The 12455-nt window shown below is 28.9% G+C and overlaps 2 protein-coding genes and 1 long non-coding RNA gene across 3 annotated transcripts; 2 read left to right on the forward strand and 1 right to left on the reverse strand.

Annotated features, from left to right (window-relative positions):
- Positions 1 to 857: 857 nt before the first annotated feature.
- Positions 858 to 4519, forward strand: LOC140184500 (uncharacterized). Its single transcript, XR_011881496.1, has 2 exons — positions 858 to 954; positions 1131 to 4519. It is a non-coding gene; the product is annotated as an uncharacterized lncRNA (long non-coding RNA).
- On the reverse strand, positions 2267 to 5858 carry LOC112797723 (beta-glucuronosyltransferase GlcAT14A). The gene is made up of 4 exons (XM_025840791.2): positions 5220 to 5858; positions 4583 to 4658; positions 4383 to 4498; positions 2267 to 2843 (listed from the first exon to the last, which is right to left on the reverse strand). The coding sequence occupies exons 1-4, from the start codon at positions 5818 to 5820 to the stop codon at positions 2323 to 2325; spliced, it is 1314 nt and encodes a 437-aa protein (XP_025696576.1). The 5' UTR covers positions 5821 to 5858; the 3' UTR covers positions 2267 to 2322.
- Positions 5859 to 7512: 1654 nt separating this feature from the next.
- On the forward strand, positions 7513 to 12168 carry LOC112797724 (uncharacterized). Its single transcript, XM_025840792.3, has 4 exons — positions 7513 to 7929; positions 10723 to 11061; positions 11179 to 11358; positions 11954 to 12168. Exons 2-4 carry the CDS (start codon positions 10747 to 10749, stop codon positions 12011 to 12013), a joined length of 555 nt encoding a protein of 184 aa, XP_025696577.1. The 5' UTR covers positions 7513 to 7929; positions 10723 to 10746; the 3' UTR covers positions 12014 to 12168.
- The last annotated feature ends 287 nt before the right edge of the window (positions 12169 to 12455 follow it).

The following is a 12455-nucleotide window of genomic DNA, read 5'->3' on the forward strand; positions in this document are numbered from 1 at the left end:
ATAAACACTAAAAATAAACTACTATAATTTGTGTATATTTATATTTTATATATTATTTTATATTTTTTTAACAACGTAATCAACGATCAAAATAATCAAATCAATAATAATATAATATCAAATCTATTATAATAAAATATTTAATTTTCTTATAAACACAAAATATGTATTTCTATACACGTACATTATGTATAATAGCAAATTAATAATTGATTTTTTAATTTGTGGACATGTATAGTATGATCGTTAAAATAATTGTATCTATTGTTGCATGAGAACGTGAAATCATAATAATAATAATAATAATAATAATAATAATAATAATAATAATAATAATAATAATAATAATAATAATAATAATTGAAAATAATGAGTGACTAAGCGACTTTTAGTTTGTAGGTCTTACATTATTGACTGAAATTACATGGACGACGACCTAGTATTTTTGTCATATTTTAGAGGGATATTTTGTGTCTTTCAGTTTCACCTTTCATTGACTTACTAGTAACAACGGTCATTGCATTGTACTAATGATCTCCCTAAATTTTAATATTTTTTATATATAATTTTAGTTTAATTTTTTTAAAATTTTTATTTTAATTTTATTTTATTATAAAAATATTTTTAACTTTGATATAATATTTTATCAAGTTGCACCCCTATTTACAATGCTGAGAACTTGATTTAGTCATTAAACTTGTACGTCTACTTATTTCTTAGGACAACACAGCCCCACAAAATAAATGTCAACTTTGGTAGATAATTAATTAATAATGTAGCTAGCATTGAGAAGGGTTATTGGAACCATGCGTATTGTGGTATTGCCTATATATATTTCAATGATATAAGTGCATGAAAGGCAGAAAAAATATGAGCGAAAGAACTCAAAGTGGTTAAAGAATCCTTGTCGCAGGAGAGATGACATTGGATAGTATATATGACATATATAACTAGGTAGAAACTCAATGCAATTAATTTTATATAAAGTTGATAGTTAAGAGTCGTTAGATGATAATTTAGTCAAATTTATTAAATTATTTAATGATGCTCAACTATATTAATTTCACATAAAATTAACTGTATTTAAATTTTCGTCTTATATATAACTAATGTCATTCTTCTGCGACCAGGTATCTTACAACCACTTCATAACAATATATGTATTTTAATTTTCGGAGGAGACATTATTTGGAGCTGCCACAAGTATCAAAATTGTGTCTTACAGATCATTCATCAAAAGCGTACATGGTTAGAAGCTGAGAGCTAAGTATATTTGTCAACTATTTAAATATATTTATTTTTCACCTTATTAAAGGTTTTGCATGAGATAGCATGCATTCTGTATAAAATTTGGGGATTGCGTTAAGGTTAAACGTTATATTACGTATTCTTTGAAATAAAGTGCATGCAATAATTAAAGTATTAAACTCATTTTCCTCTCTCTATTTCTAAAATTTTACAGACTCTGTTTTATTACACTCATTCACTCAATATTCTTATGCAAACAGATTACAAACCTCTCCTAAGGAAAAGTCAATTTCACATGAATATATAAATAGCTAGAGAGAGTCACAATGATTTTTAATAACCAAATCTCATAAGAAAAAAGGTTCATGTAACTACTAAAAAGTATATTAATCGATTAATAAGCAGCATTATCCAATCAATATGATAACAAGTTCTTTTTTTGCATCAGCATCATGCCAAAAAAAAAAAAGGTTGCAAGATAAAATGAAAAATTCCTAGCGTGTATCCTAATTCTCCTAGATGAAGTGACCAAGTATAATAATAAGCGACTTTTCCTACTTATAGGTCTTTGTTATATATTGACTGAAAACAAATGTACATAACTAACTTATTATGAATTCGTAATTATTATATCAATCATCAATTCATATAAATCGTCAGATAACAGTTTTTAATTATTAGTTTCATATAAAGACAATTGGATGCATTTAAATTCCCACCTATTTTGAATAAGAATCCATGAATAACCGAGGAATTCTTAAACCAATGTGTCACTTGAGAATCATTTTGGTACATTCTTATTAACTTAAACCAAGAATCCATCTGTTACAGAAGAATTCCTAAACCAGTGAACCTCTTGAGAGGCCGACATTAGTCTCAAGTAGAATGAGTTTTTAACACATCAATACTCTTTTCGTTTCAAAATAACTGTCGCCTTCACTTTTTGGGTTCATTGAGAATAAACGTCTATTCGTTTTAGTTTCAGCTAGTTCGTGTGTGTTATAGAGACAAAAGCAAGTGGCAGGCAACAAATAAAAAAATCTCAATTAGAATTGTAGTACTGGTTGATTCTTGTTATACACATTGTTTTGGCTTAAAATTTTCTGGTGATAACAATGAATTAATTAAAGTTTGAAGCCTTTCTGAACCGGGGCCAGGTCTAAGAGTAGTAGTATTACCAACTACAGAACAGGGATCAGTCCCATTCTCCCTGCTTCCTATGCACCACCCTCCAGGAACAGCCCTTTCAGCACCAACTTTGGACAATAGTTCCTTATCGATTTTGTCCAACAAAACCGAATCGTTTCTGGGGAACTTCCTGGCAAAAGGGGCATTGCTGCCAACTATCTTTTCGTAATCAGCTGGATTGAGGTAGAGAGGGTGTTGCTTAGGAGGATTGTCCCAAGAAATGAAATGTAGGTCACTGTTAACAGTTGAGTTCCTGAACTCTTTGGCATTGCATATGAGAGTGTGGAAGTATCCTTCAGGGGAAGATACGAAATTCGTGTAGTACATGAGGAGGGTCCGAGGTAGGGTGTCCCATCCCCATATCATGTAATCAACAAACGATCTTGACAGCACCATCCACGCGGAACCTGAAAGAAAGAGACAGGGAGGTAATCAAAATATGAATATGCTGTCATGGTCAGGCACAAAGCCTAAAACATTGTTTCAAATTTGAGGGTTGTGTAGTTAGTGTAGTTGGAAAACAAAAAGTTTATCAAGGCTAAATGCTATGTGTTTTTGAAACAAAGTGCAATTATTTCTGAGTAGAAGACCTAATAAATATATTACAATATCAAAGGTATATATAATCAAGCAGCATGCAATCCACATGCTAAGTTCTTTCCTGCATTATGCTGGCAAGTAAAACATGTTGCAAAATAAACTAAGTGACGGCAAAATCTAAAGCAGCTTTGTGCCTTGTGTATATCCAAAAATAGAAGACCAGAGTAGTTGATCCAGTCCAAATGAGGAAGCCTGGAAAATTTTCTTTAGGTCATCATTCATCAAGATGCCTAGAAAATAAACACTTAAATGATCACAGAATTTAAGATGACTAATTTCTATCATATCACTCCAAACTAGATAGATAAATTCAAATTTGAGACTATTTAATCATGGAGCTTGACCCTAGCAGCTTACGAATTGGTCCATCTTTCTAAATCCCCTTGAATCATTGTATAATCACTTTTATTTATAATAATAGGAAATGTTCGATGTTCTCAAAACCTAGCAGTTTTTAGTTTTCATGGTGAAATAACCAGTAGCTTTCAGGAAGGTGCAATGTTTAATTGCAATAAGGTAAGATGTCAAGGCATGATTTGATGTTCTAATCACTCTTACTTAGATCAGATAATTCAACTAACTGATTAATTTGTTTAAACTTTCAGTGCAAATCAAAGTAGCTAACAGGTCACGATAACCTTCATTCAAAAGGTATTAAGGTTCCACATGCAGTAGTATTACCAGATACTGTATTTGAAGCAGTTTTTCAAATTCCTTAAGATAGGAAGTAAAGTGAAAAAAGCTCATGCTAAAAATCAGAATATACAATGCCCTGTGACTACAAAGCTTTCCAAACTAGTAATTAGAAGTGTAAAGTCTTCATAAAATAATAGCTTTAGGTTACTTTCTTAATTTTTCATTTCCATTGAAAAGCAAATTTGTTTCAGAAACAATTCAGCTGAGGAGGTATAGCATCTATAAAAGACATAGCAGTTTTACAAATTACAACTTCACAAACAAAAGTCCCACTCTACTCATAAGAAATTCAAAAGCTGATATGATTAGCGGGTATTCAGAATGCAGGTAACCTTATAGAACCCAAACTGAATGACAATGCTATCAAAATAAATATTTGAATAGATTCTTAATTAAGCATAATAACTGAATTCCATCATGATGTTAAAAAAGATTGCATTGTTGGCACAAAGAGAGTCCAGATTCCAGACCAAGCTAAAACCTATTCCTCATCAAAATAACTTTCAAAGAGCTGTCATTTTTATTGAGTTAACAAAATCCTCAAAGTGACACAGGATTAGCTAACCATAAACATCCTAAGATAAGCTAGAATGAAGAACTCAAAAGAAAGAAACCCAAAAGCAGTACAAAAAGAAGGAATTGATTCGCACCTGTGAAAAGCTTGAATTGTGTTGGCCTACTCCTCTTCTGAGTAATCCAAAAAAGATCTTTTTTCTGTGCCAGGTACAACCCTGGATCGACCATTAGTGGCCTTGCACGATACTGACTACACACACACACCACAAAATCCAGTTGATAAGGAAAACAAACAAAAGAACAACAGCAAACAACATGGTAGAAGTTCACTTACTCTTTCCACCCAAGGTCACCAGTATGATCGACGAAACTAACATTGCGAGACAAGGTTGAGAACACGTGAAGGATATCTAGCCAACCAAAACCCACAAACAAATCATCCGTCACCAACTAAAACAAGTATGAAACAAATACCAACATCAATATCAAGAAATGATTCCTTGTACTCTTTTTTTCTTCTTTGCCACCTATCGAATTCATGAGCCAGACTAGTGAAACAGCTCAATGTCAAAGAAAATGTGAATACAAACAACCCAACTCGATCAATTCCATGTTATAATTTCCAATTATTATCACTTTCACCACAAATTATACAAATTACTGAATGCTAAATCCCAAATTGGCCCCCAAACTTATTCTAAATGACCATTTTAGTCCATCGTATCTGTTTATTAGATGTTAGTCCCTAAACTTTCAAATGGCAAATCAATCCTTAAACTTGCAAAGATGACATTTTAGTCTGCACTCTGAAACCATCAAAACTTATAAGGACCAACATGTTGAACTCATTAAAGGAATCACTAAAACATTCCTAAGTGCTTTGATATATACTCCTACACTATTGCATTTGCGTCCAGTACATTATTGAACGAATAAATGAATCAGAAAAGTGGCGGGAAAGAGTAACGAACCATCTTGAGTAACGAGTGGATAATCCGACGCGCTGAGGTTGATGAACCAATCCCAATCGCTCCACTCTCTAAGCGCAATCGCCGCCGCGTGGAGCGTGTTCGCCACCATCGTTGGCCCACGGTACGTGATGAGGTTGGCCTTTGAAATCAACCTCACATTCCCAAACCTCATGAACAGCGCGTGTCCAAACACGTACCTCTTTAACTCCCCACGCTCCGTTTCAGAGGCCTCGCGGTCAAGGTGGAGAATGTAGCGGTTGCGCGGGTGGTAGAGCGCGAGGAGAGTGCGCGTGAGCGCGTGTGCGTCGCCTTTGGAGCCAGAAATGAGGTATGCGAGACGCGGAGGAACGGAATCGGAGAGCGGGGGAATGGGGAGAGCGTGGAGTTTGGATTCGACGAAGAGGGAGCGCGTGATGGAGACGGTTATTGATGTCGGAAGAAGGTAGGAAGAGAGAATGGGAGAGGTTAGTGTGGTTGCGGCGAAGAGGATGAGGGTGAGAAGGAAGAGAAGCGTGGCAATGCCGAGTCTGAAAACGACGATGCGTCTTCGTTGTTGCCGTGGTGACGGTGGCTGTGCCAGGTGGTGCTTTGGTTTCTTCATTTTCTCTGTTCTTCTGTTTTGCGTTTTCAGAATCTGACACTGTAATAATAATAATAATAATAATAATAATAATAATAATAATAATAATAATAATAATAATAATAATAATTGGTAATAATAGTTTGATGCTTGTTTTAAGAGCAATGGACGTGATGGGAATGTTTTGACTTTTGAGTTTGGAAGATTGCGTTATTTGTGTAAGGGTTTATTAGTTATTTAATTAATACAAGAAAGATCTTCTTATACTTGAATTAAAAAGTTTTGGATTCAAATCTTAAAAATAAGAAAGAATATTTATATTTATAGAAAGGCATACTTTTAAAAGTTATAAATATCAAATTCAGTTTGATAAACATATCTAGAATAATTGACTAGTTTTAAAGCTTTTTTAGCTTTTATTTCTGTAATTATTAAGTGATTAATTTTGATATTGTGATGTGAAACTGAGAGAATAATATTAAGTTGTTAATATTATCACATAATTATATATATAAGATTTCACAATATTATAACAATGTATGGTTGTATAACTATTAAAATTTCTCCCTTTGGATAAAATTAAATCCAATAATATTTTCTGTAAATTATTTTACATAGAATGTACTAAATGTTAATTATGAAGACAAATACCTTTAGACAGTCATTCAATTACCTATATATCTATATATATAAGTACATTAGCTGTGACAGATAATTTATTATTTAATGTTAAGGAAATAATTAAATAATATCTATCTAACCTCTTTTGTCAAATATTCTATTAAAAAATTATATATATATATATATATATAATAAAATGATTATTTAAATATTTTTTAAGCTAAGAACATTTCAGAATTTTATTTATAAATCAACCAAGCATGCTTTATTTCCTTCTTATTATTTTTTTTTTCACTTTCTTAATTTATGAGTAAAGTGTACTCAAATGTTTTTTGTAAGATTTAACATTGTTCTTAACCATTTTTTTTAAATTATATTCAAATATTTTAAAAGTGAATCAATTTAATTCCGTCAAAAACTTATTAACAATGGCGGTACATATATAGTGAATTTAAAATGTACGTAGAAAACTATGAAATATAAGAAAAAATTCCAAAAGTAAGAAAATATATTTTAGATATATATAGAAAAACAATAAAAGCTCTGAGGTTATTATGATCTTTTTCCCACTTTCTATATATTTCAATCATGTTCTTGTATCTATGTAAAATGGCATTCCCTTTTTTACTAAATTATAGAAAAATTTAGGATTTAAAAAGATATTTAATCTTTTAATAATATTTTTTAGATGATCAAAGGTAAGATAGATAACACATTAAATCACTTTTAAAATATGTAAAACACAAGTAATTAGAAAATAAAATATGAATTCAGCACATCATTATATCTATTTCTCTCTTTTTTTAAATATTTTTAAATTTAATATACTAAAATAATTTGTTACAAATTTAAATTCTATTTAAAAATATATTATTACTTGATAGGAGTGTCTTAAAGCATGTTATTGCATTACTGCTGAGTCAGCTAAAAAAATAAGAAACTAGTTTTTCTTTTTAAGAGAAATTAGTTAGAAGTTAGCAATTCAATTAACAGTTAGTTATTCGGTTCAGTAATTAGTTACAAGTTAACACTTCTATACTCTTCTAAAAGAATTTCTTTTTAAGTATAAAATAACTCACTCACTCACTGTACACTCACTTTACCAATTATATATTTGAAATGAATTCAGGTCACGTTCTTCTTCCTCTCTTTCTGTTCTTAAAATTTTGCTCCACTACTCACTCTTTCTCTCATATCTAATTCTTTCTATCACACACCAGAAGTTTCTGATACCTTTCAAGGTGTTAGAGTTTTTGGTACCACAACTTCCGTAAAATTCAAGAAGATCAAGTCTATTTAGCAGCAAAATTCAATCACCATGGTGCAAGGATTCACAGCAACTCCGATCTCGGTAAAATTAGATGAGGACAACTACCTACAGTGAAAAAATCAGGTAGAGTCAATGATTGAAGGTAATGACATGCTGAATCACATCATACCTCAGCAGTTTCTGGTGTCTGAGAATGGTAGAACTAGCGCAACAAATCTTGAGTTTCAGAAGTGAAAAAGGTAAGATGCACTCTTCAAGTCATGGTTATTAGTTTCAATGAGTAAACCATTTACAATAAAGATGGTTAAATGTGTGTACACATGGTAGATTTAAAAGAGGTTCGAAGATCACTTCTCTTCTCAAATCAAAATCAAGATAATGCAATTAAAGAATAAGCTGAATATTATTTAAATTAGTGTCTCTGTCACTGAATATATCTTGACAATAAAAAAAAATAAATGCACTAATTTCTGTAGATGAATCTATAAAAAAAAATTAATCAATAAATTACTATATATAATAAATAAAATTTAAATTTTTAATATTTATTTAATAAACTAATAAATTAATTATTAGTTCAACTCAAATTGATTAATATCTATTTCTCCTAAATTTCGATCTATACACCTAATAAAATTTTGTTTCCCTTTGTTTATTACTTGCAACGCACCTAATACCCTTTTAAATTTAATTATGGTTTGGCGGAGGTTGCTTGAATCTAAAATATGGCATCATTAATAATGCAAATGTATACCATTCAGATCTCGGAACTGAAGATATCATATATAGTATAATTAATAGCTTGTATGTAATTTCCTGACATACCAAACAAGCAGACACGTTATTTTTAAATTGGTTTTAAGAGTTAAGCATCTGATTACTAAAAATAAAAATAAAAATAAAAAATTTATTTAAGAATTAATTTTTTAAGATACTATAGATTGTTAGTTAAAATTTAGCAAAATAAAAATAAATTACAATAAAATTTGAATAATTTCAAGTAATATAATACAATTTTAAGTTATAAAATTGATTATTTATTTTACTATTTGTTTCTGAAAATTTACACTAATTAAATGCAGCAAAAAAATCGTAAATTAATCTATAAAAATTGAATTTACTTCACAAAATTAAGCTATTTATCTAAAAAAAATTTTATGGTCGATATTTGGTATTTACTCAAATTTATTCCCATTATTTATATATATCGCTAATGTGTCTCTACTGTCATAAAACAACAGAAATAATCACTCATTGTTTGATCAATTGTTCTAAAATAATCACTCTTCTTCCTTAGAGTCCTAACGATTTTTGGATATGGTGGATTGCATCAACAAAGATGTTTAATCCATTAGTTGAAGAATGCTAACTGGCGTAATCCTTAATTGCTTGCTATCATTTGTTGGAATTGATAAAAACTCGTAATTAGCTAATTTTTGAAAGTGCTACTTTAACGTCATCTATCATTCTAGCAAGTTTTGTCAAGTTGTTCCATAAAAATAAAAAAAAAACTTTTAATTTAGATTCTCATCTCTACGAGACAAATTCTTAGTGTTTTATTCAATTTGACTTATTATTTTTTTCTTTAAAACTCTTCTTCATTTTTTGATCATGTATCATTAAATGAATATTTTTAGTGTATTATTTTAAAAAATTTTCACTTTTTATTATGCTATCCTATTTTTAAATATTTTTATATTTTATTTTTCAATAATTAATAAAATATAATCTTCTATCTTTACGAAAAAAATCAAGCTGTCCATGTAGATAATATTTCTTTTTAAAAGTATCAATCATGCTCCGAAGGGAGAGATTTCATGTGGTAATGTTTAATATAGAGTAAATTTAAATTAGTATAAAGAATTTTAAAATAAATATTTTAGTTTTAACAAATTTACTTTTAAAAAAATATTTTTGTAATTTCTTTCGTCAAATAAATCGATTTTTCTGTTGTTTTTAATTAAATTTGTATTAAACGTATGAGACAAATAAATTATTAAAAAAAATTATTATAAGACAATTAAATTTTATAAAGTATTATTATAAAATAAATTAGTTTTTTTTTTAAATGACAAAATGACCAACTTGTCTGATCAGAATAATTTTTTAAGGCTTTTAGAAAACAAAAATTTATAAAGACTAAAGTGTTGAATCTGAATTTTTTTAAAAATCAAATTTAAGTGTTTATTCATTTTGATATGTATTGGATCTTTAGTTAGTGTTATAAAATTTTTTATTGTTTCAATATATGAATGGATTTCTTTTTTCATATTTAAGTTATGAAAAATATTAGAGAAATAGCAGAATTTATTATTTTTTTATTAGCTAGTAATTAACTATCAATGTTGAAAATATAGGTTAAAAATATATTATTAAATTATTAGACTAAAAAAATTAATAATTAATTAAAAATAATAACAAAAAATAATAATTTTATTAGTCCTAAACATTTCTCTTAAGTTATTTGTTTATCCTTTAATTTCTAATGGTTCTCTTTAATTTCCTATTTATTTAAATATTTATGTGGTTATAGTAGACGACAATAATGTATGTTTCACAATAATAGACTTTCCTATATATTTCCAATGCAATATCGCATTCATAATATTGTTCAAATTCATCGTCGTTTTTAACTTCCAGAACAATTTTATGGCGATAAAAGAAATCACATACTTGTTTCCAAATACAAGATTTATAAATGAAAAAACAAACTAACTTATTTGGAAAAAACAACATGCATGCATGCATCATCAACTAGCCGATACCTTTGTTAAGCTATAACAACTCATTATTGTAATTAACAAGTCAAATAATAAAAATTTCCATCCTAATTATTCTTAATCTTGTTTCTTTTCATACTAAATATACCAATAATAACAACTCATTATTATTGTAATTAATTAACAACTCCCCCATTATATTCAATTGCAATAAATATATAATCCATGAATCCACAATTTCTTGATGATGATATACCCAAATTAAACAATCATCAATCAATCACCAATCTCAAAACCTTTTTTTTTATATAGTTTTGAGTGTTGTGTGTGTAATCAATGGAATTCTTCCAAAATGCCAAAGTTGTGCGCCTAAAGAGCTACCATGACAAGTACTTAATGGCAAACGGTGATGGAGAAACCATTTATCAAGACCTCCAAGGATGTTATGACAATGCCAAATGGACGGTGGAGATTTTGAATCATGATAACAACTTGATCCGATTGAAGAGTTTTTTTGGGAATTACTTAACAGCCACCAACATCCCATTCCTATTAGGATCCGCGGGCAAGAAAGTCATGCAACAACCACTTCCTTCAAATTTGTTGAATTCTTCATCATTTGAATGGGAACCCATAAGAGATGGGATGCTGGTATATATGATATGATATTTTGGACAACATTTTATTATATCTTATATGATTATTAATTAATGTCAAACAATAAGTATGGAGAAATTAAATAATAATGTATGTTGCATTCTTTTGTAGGTGAAACTCAAGACACGTGATGGCGGCGGATTCTTGCGAGCCAACGATTTCCGGCTACGGCCGTGGAAGAACTCCGTCACACACGACAACCCTCATAGAACTGCAACAGCAAATTGGATTCTTTGGGACGTGGAAATTGTGGAGTCAAGAGAACAAGAATCCGATGATAAACCAATTGAGGTTCGCTTCCTACTTACATAATATAATATATAATATATAATATATAAATATCAATCGTAACAGGTGATTACTCACGTGAAGTTATTTTTGTGTGTAAAGATGATTATTAAAAATTATTAAATAATAATTTAGTTAAATATATTAAATTATTTAATAATAGTTGCTTATTCTTTTTACATGAAGATAACTTTGTACAGATAATTACCTATAATTATTATTACAATCTTTTTAAAGAGTGTTTTAGAATATAGGTTTATCAAAGATATAAAGTTGGAAGCTCTTTCTTGAAAAAAGAAACACAAAAGTTTCAAGATTTTAATAACATCGTCAAATGCAAAAAAAAATTACAAATGCTTTTTCTTTTATATCTTTATTGAGTATTAACATTCATTAATAAACTTCCAAATTCCTTACTAATATGATGAAAACCCTAATATGCATAAATCGCTAGGGTTTATAATTTCAAGAGGCCAGAAAATAATCAAAATATAATTCAATAAGAGTTATGAGGCAAGAATTTATTAAGTGTACAATAAAATTGAGTTGTTAGTGTGTATATATTTTAACAAATTATATTATTCTTTTTTTTATGCAGCACAGAGAATTAGATAAAAATAGATCACCAGAAAAAAGATGGAAGAATTATATTTTGTGACTAAAAAAACAAGCTAGCAGCAATCATATACAGTCTATGGGAAATTCATCGAGAAAAGAAATGTTCAGGAAAAAGTGTTAGGATTTGAGGAGATGCTAAAGCAAAATAAAAAAGGGGAGCAGGAACATAGTTTGGATTTCTTTTTAGGTTTTAAATTACTCTCTTAATTTTTATAGTATTATTAATTTGTAATTAAATTTATATATATATATTTTTATTGAATTTCTAAATCATTTAAAAAATTTTATAATTAGATTTCTATGGTGATAATTATCGCTTAACTTGAAAGAACTTAATATATAAACACAAGGGAGAAGTTTACTGTGATCCTCTAAATGTGAAAGTAGTAATGGTATTTGCATTTGAAAAGAAAATATTTTCCTAATTCAAATATTTTTATTATGGTAAGAATCTAATTATAAAATTTAAAATGATTTAAGAA

The sequence above is a fragment of the Arachis hypogaea genome, chromosome 4 (genome assembly GCF_003086295.3).
Source record: "Arachis hypogaea cultivar Tifrunner chromosome 4, arahy.Tifrunner.gnm2.J5K5, whole genome shotgun sequence".
NCBI lineage: Eukaryota > Viridiplantae > Streptophyta > Magnoliopsida > Fabales > Fabaceae > Arachis > Arachis hypogaea.

Bases quoted from the DNA above. Each gene is read 5' to 3' on its own strand.
- LOC112797723 (XM_025840791.2), bottom strand. From the start codon at position 5,820: ATGAAGAAACCAAAGCACCACCTGGCACAGCCACCGTCACCACGGCAA. The intron at 4,659-5,219 runs GTTCGTTACTCT...TTGGTTGGCTAG, and splicing joins TCCACTCGTTACTCAAGATG to ATATCCTTCACGTGTTCTCA. The intron at 2,844-4,382 runs GTGCGAATCAAT...TCTTTCTTTCAG, and splicing joins ACAATTCAAGCTTTTCACAG to GTTCCGCGTGGATGGTGCTG.
- LOC112797724 (XM_025840792.3), top strand. From the start codon at position 10,747: ATGGAATTCTTCCAAAATGCCAAAGTTGTGCGCCTAAAGAGCTACCAT. The intron at 11,062-11,178 runs GTATATATGATA...ATTCTTTTGTAG, and splicing joins CCATAAGAGATGGGATGCTG to GTGAAACTCAAGACACGTGA. The intron at 11,359-11,953 runs GTTCGCTTCCTA...TTTTTTATGCAG, and splicing joins CCGATGATAAACCAATTGAG to CACAGAGAATTAGATAAAAA.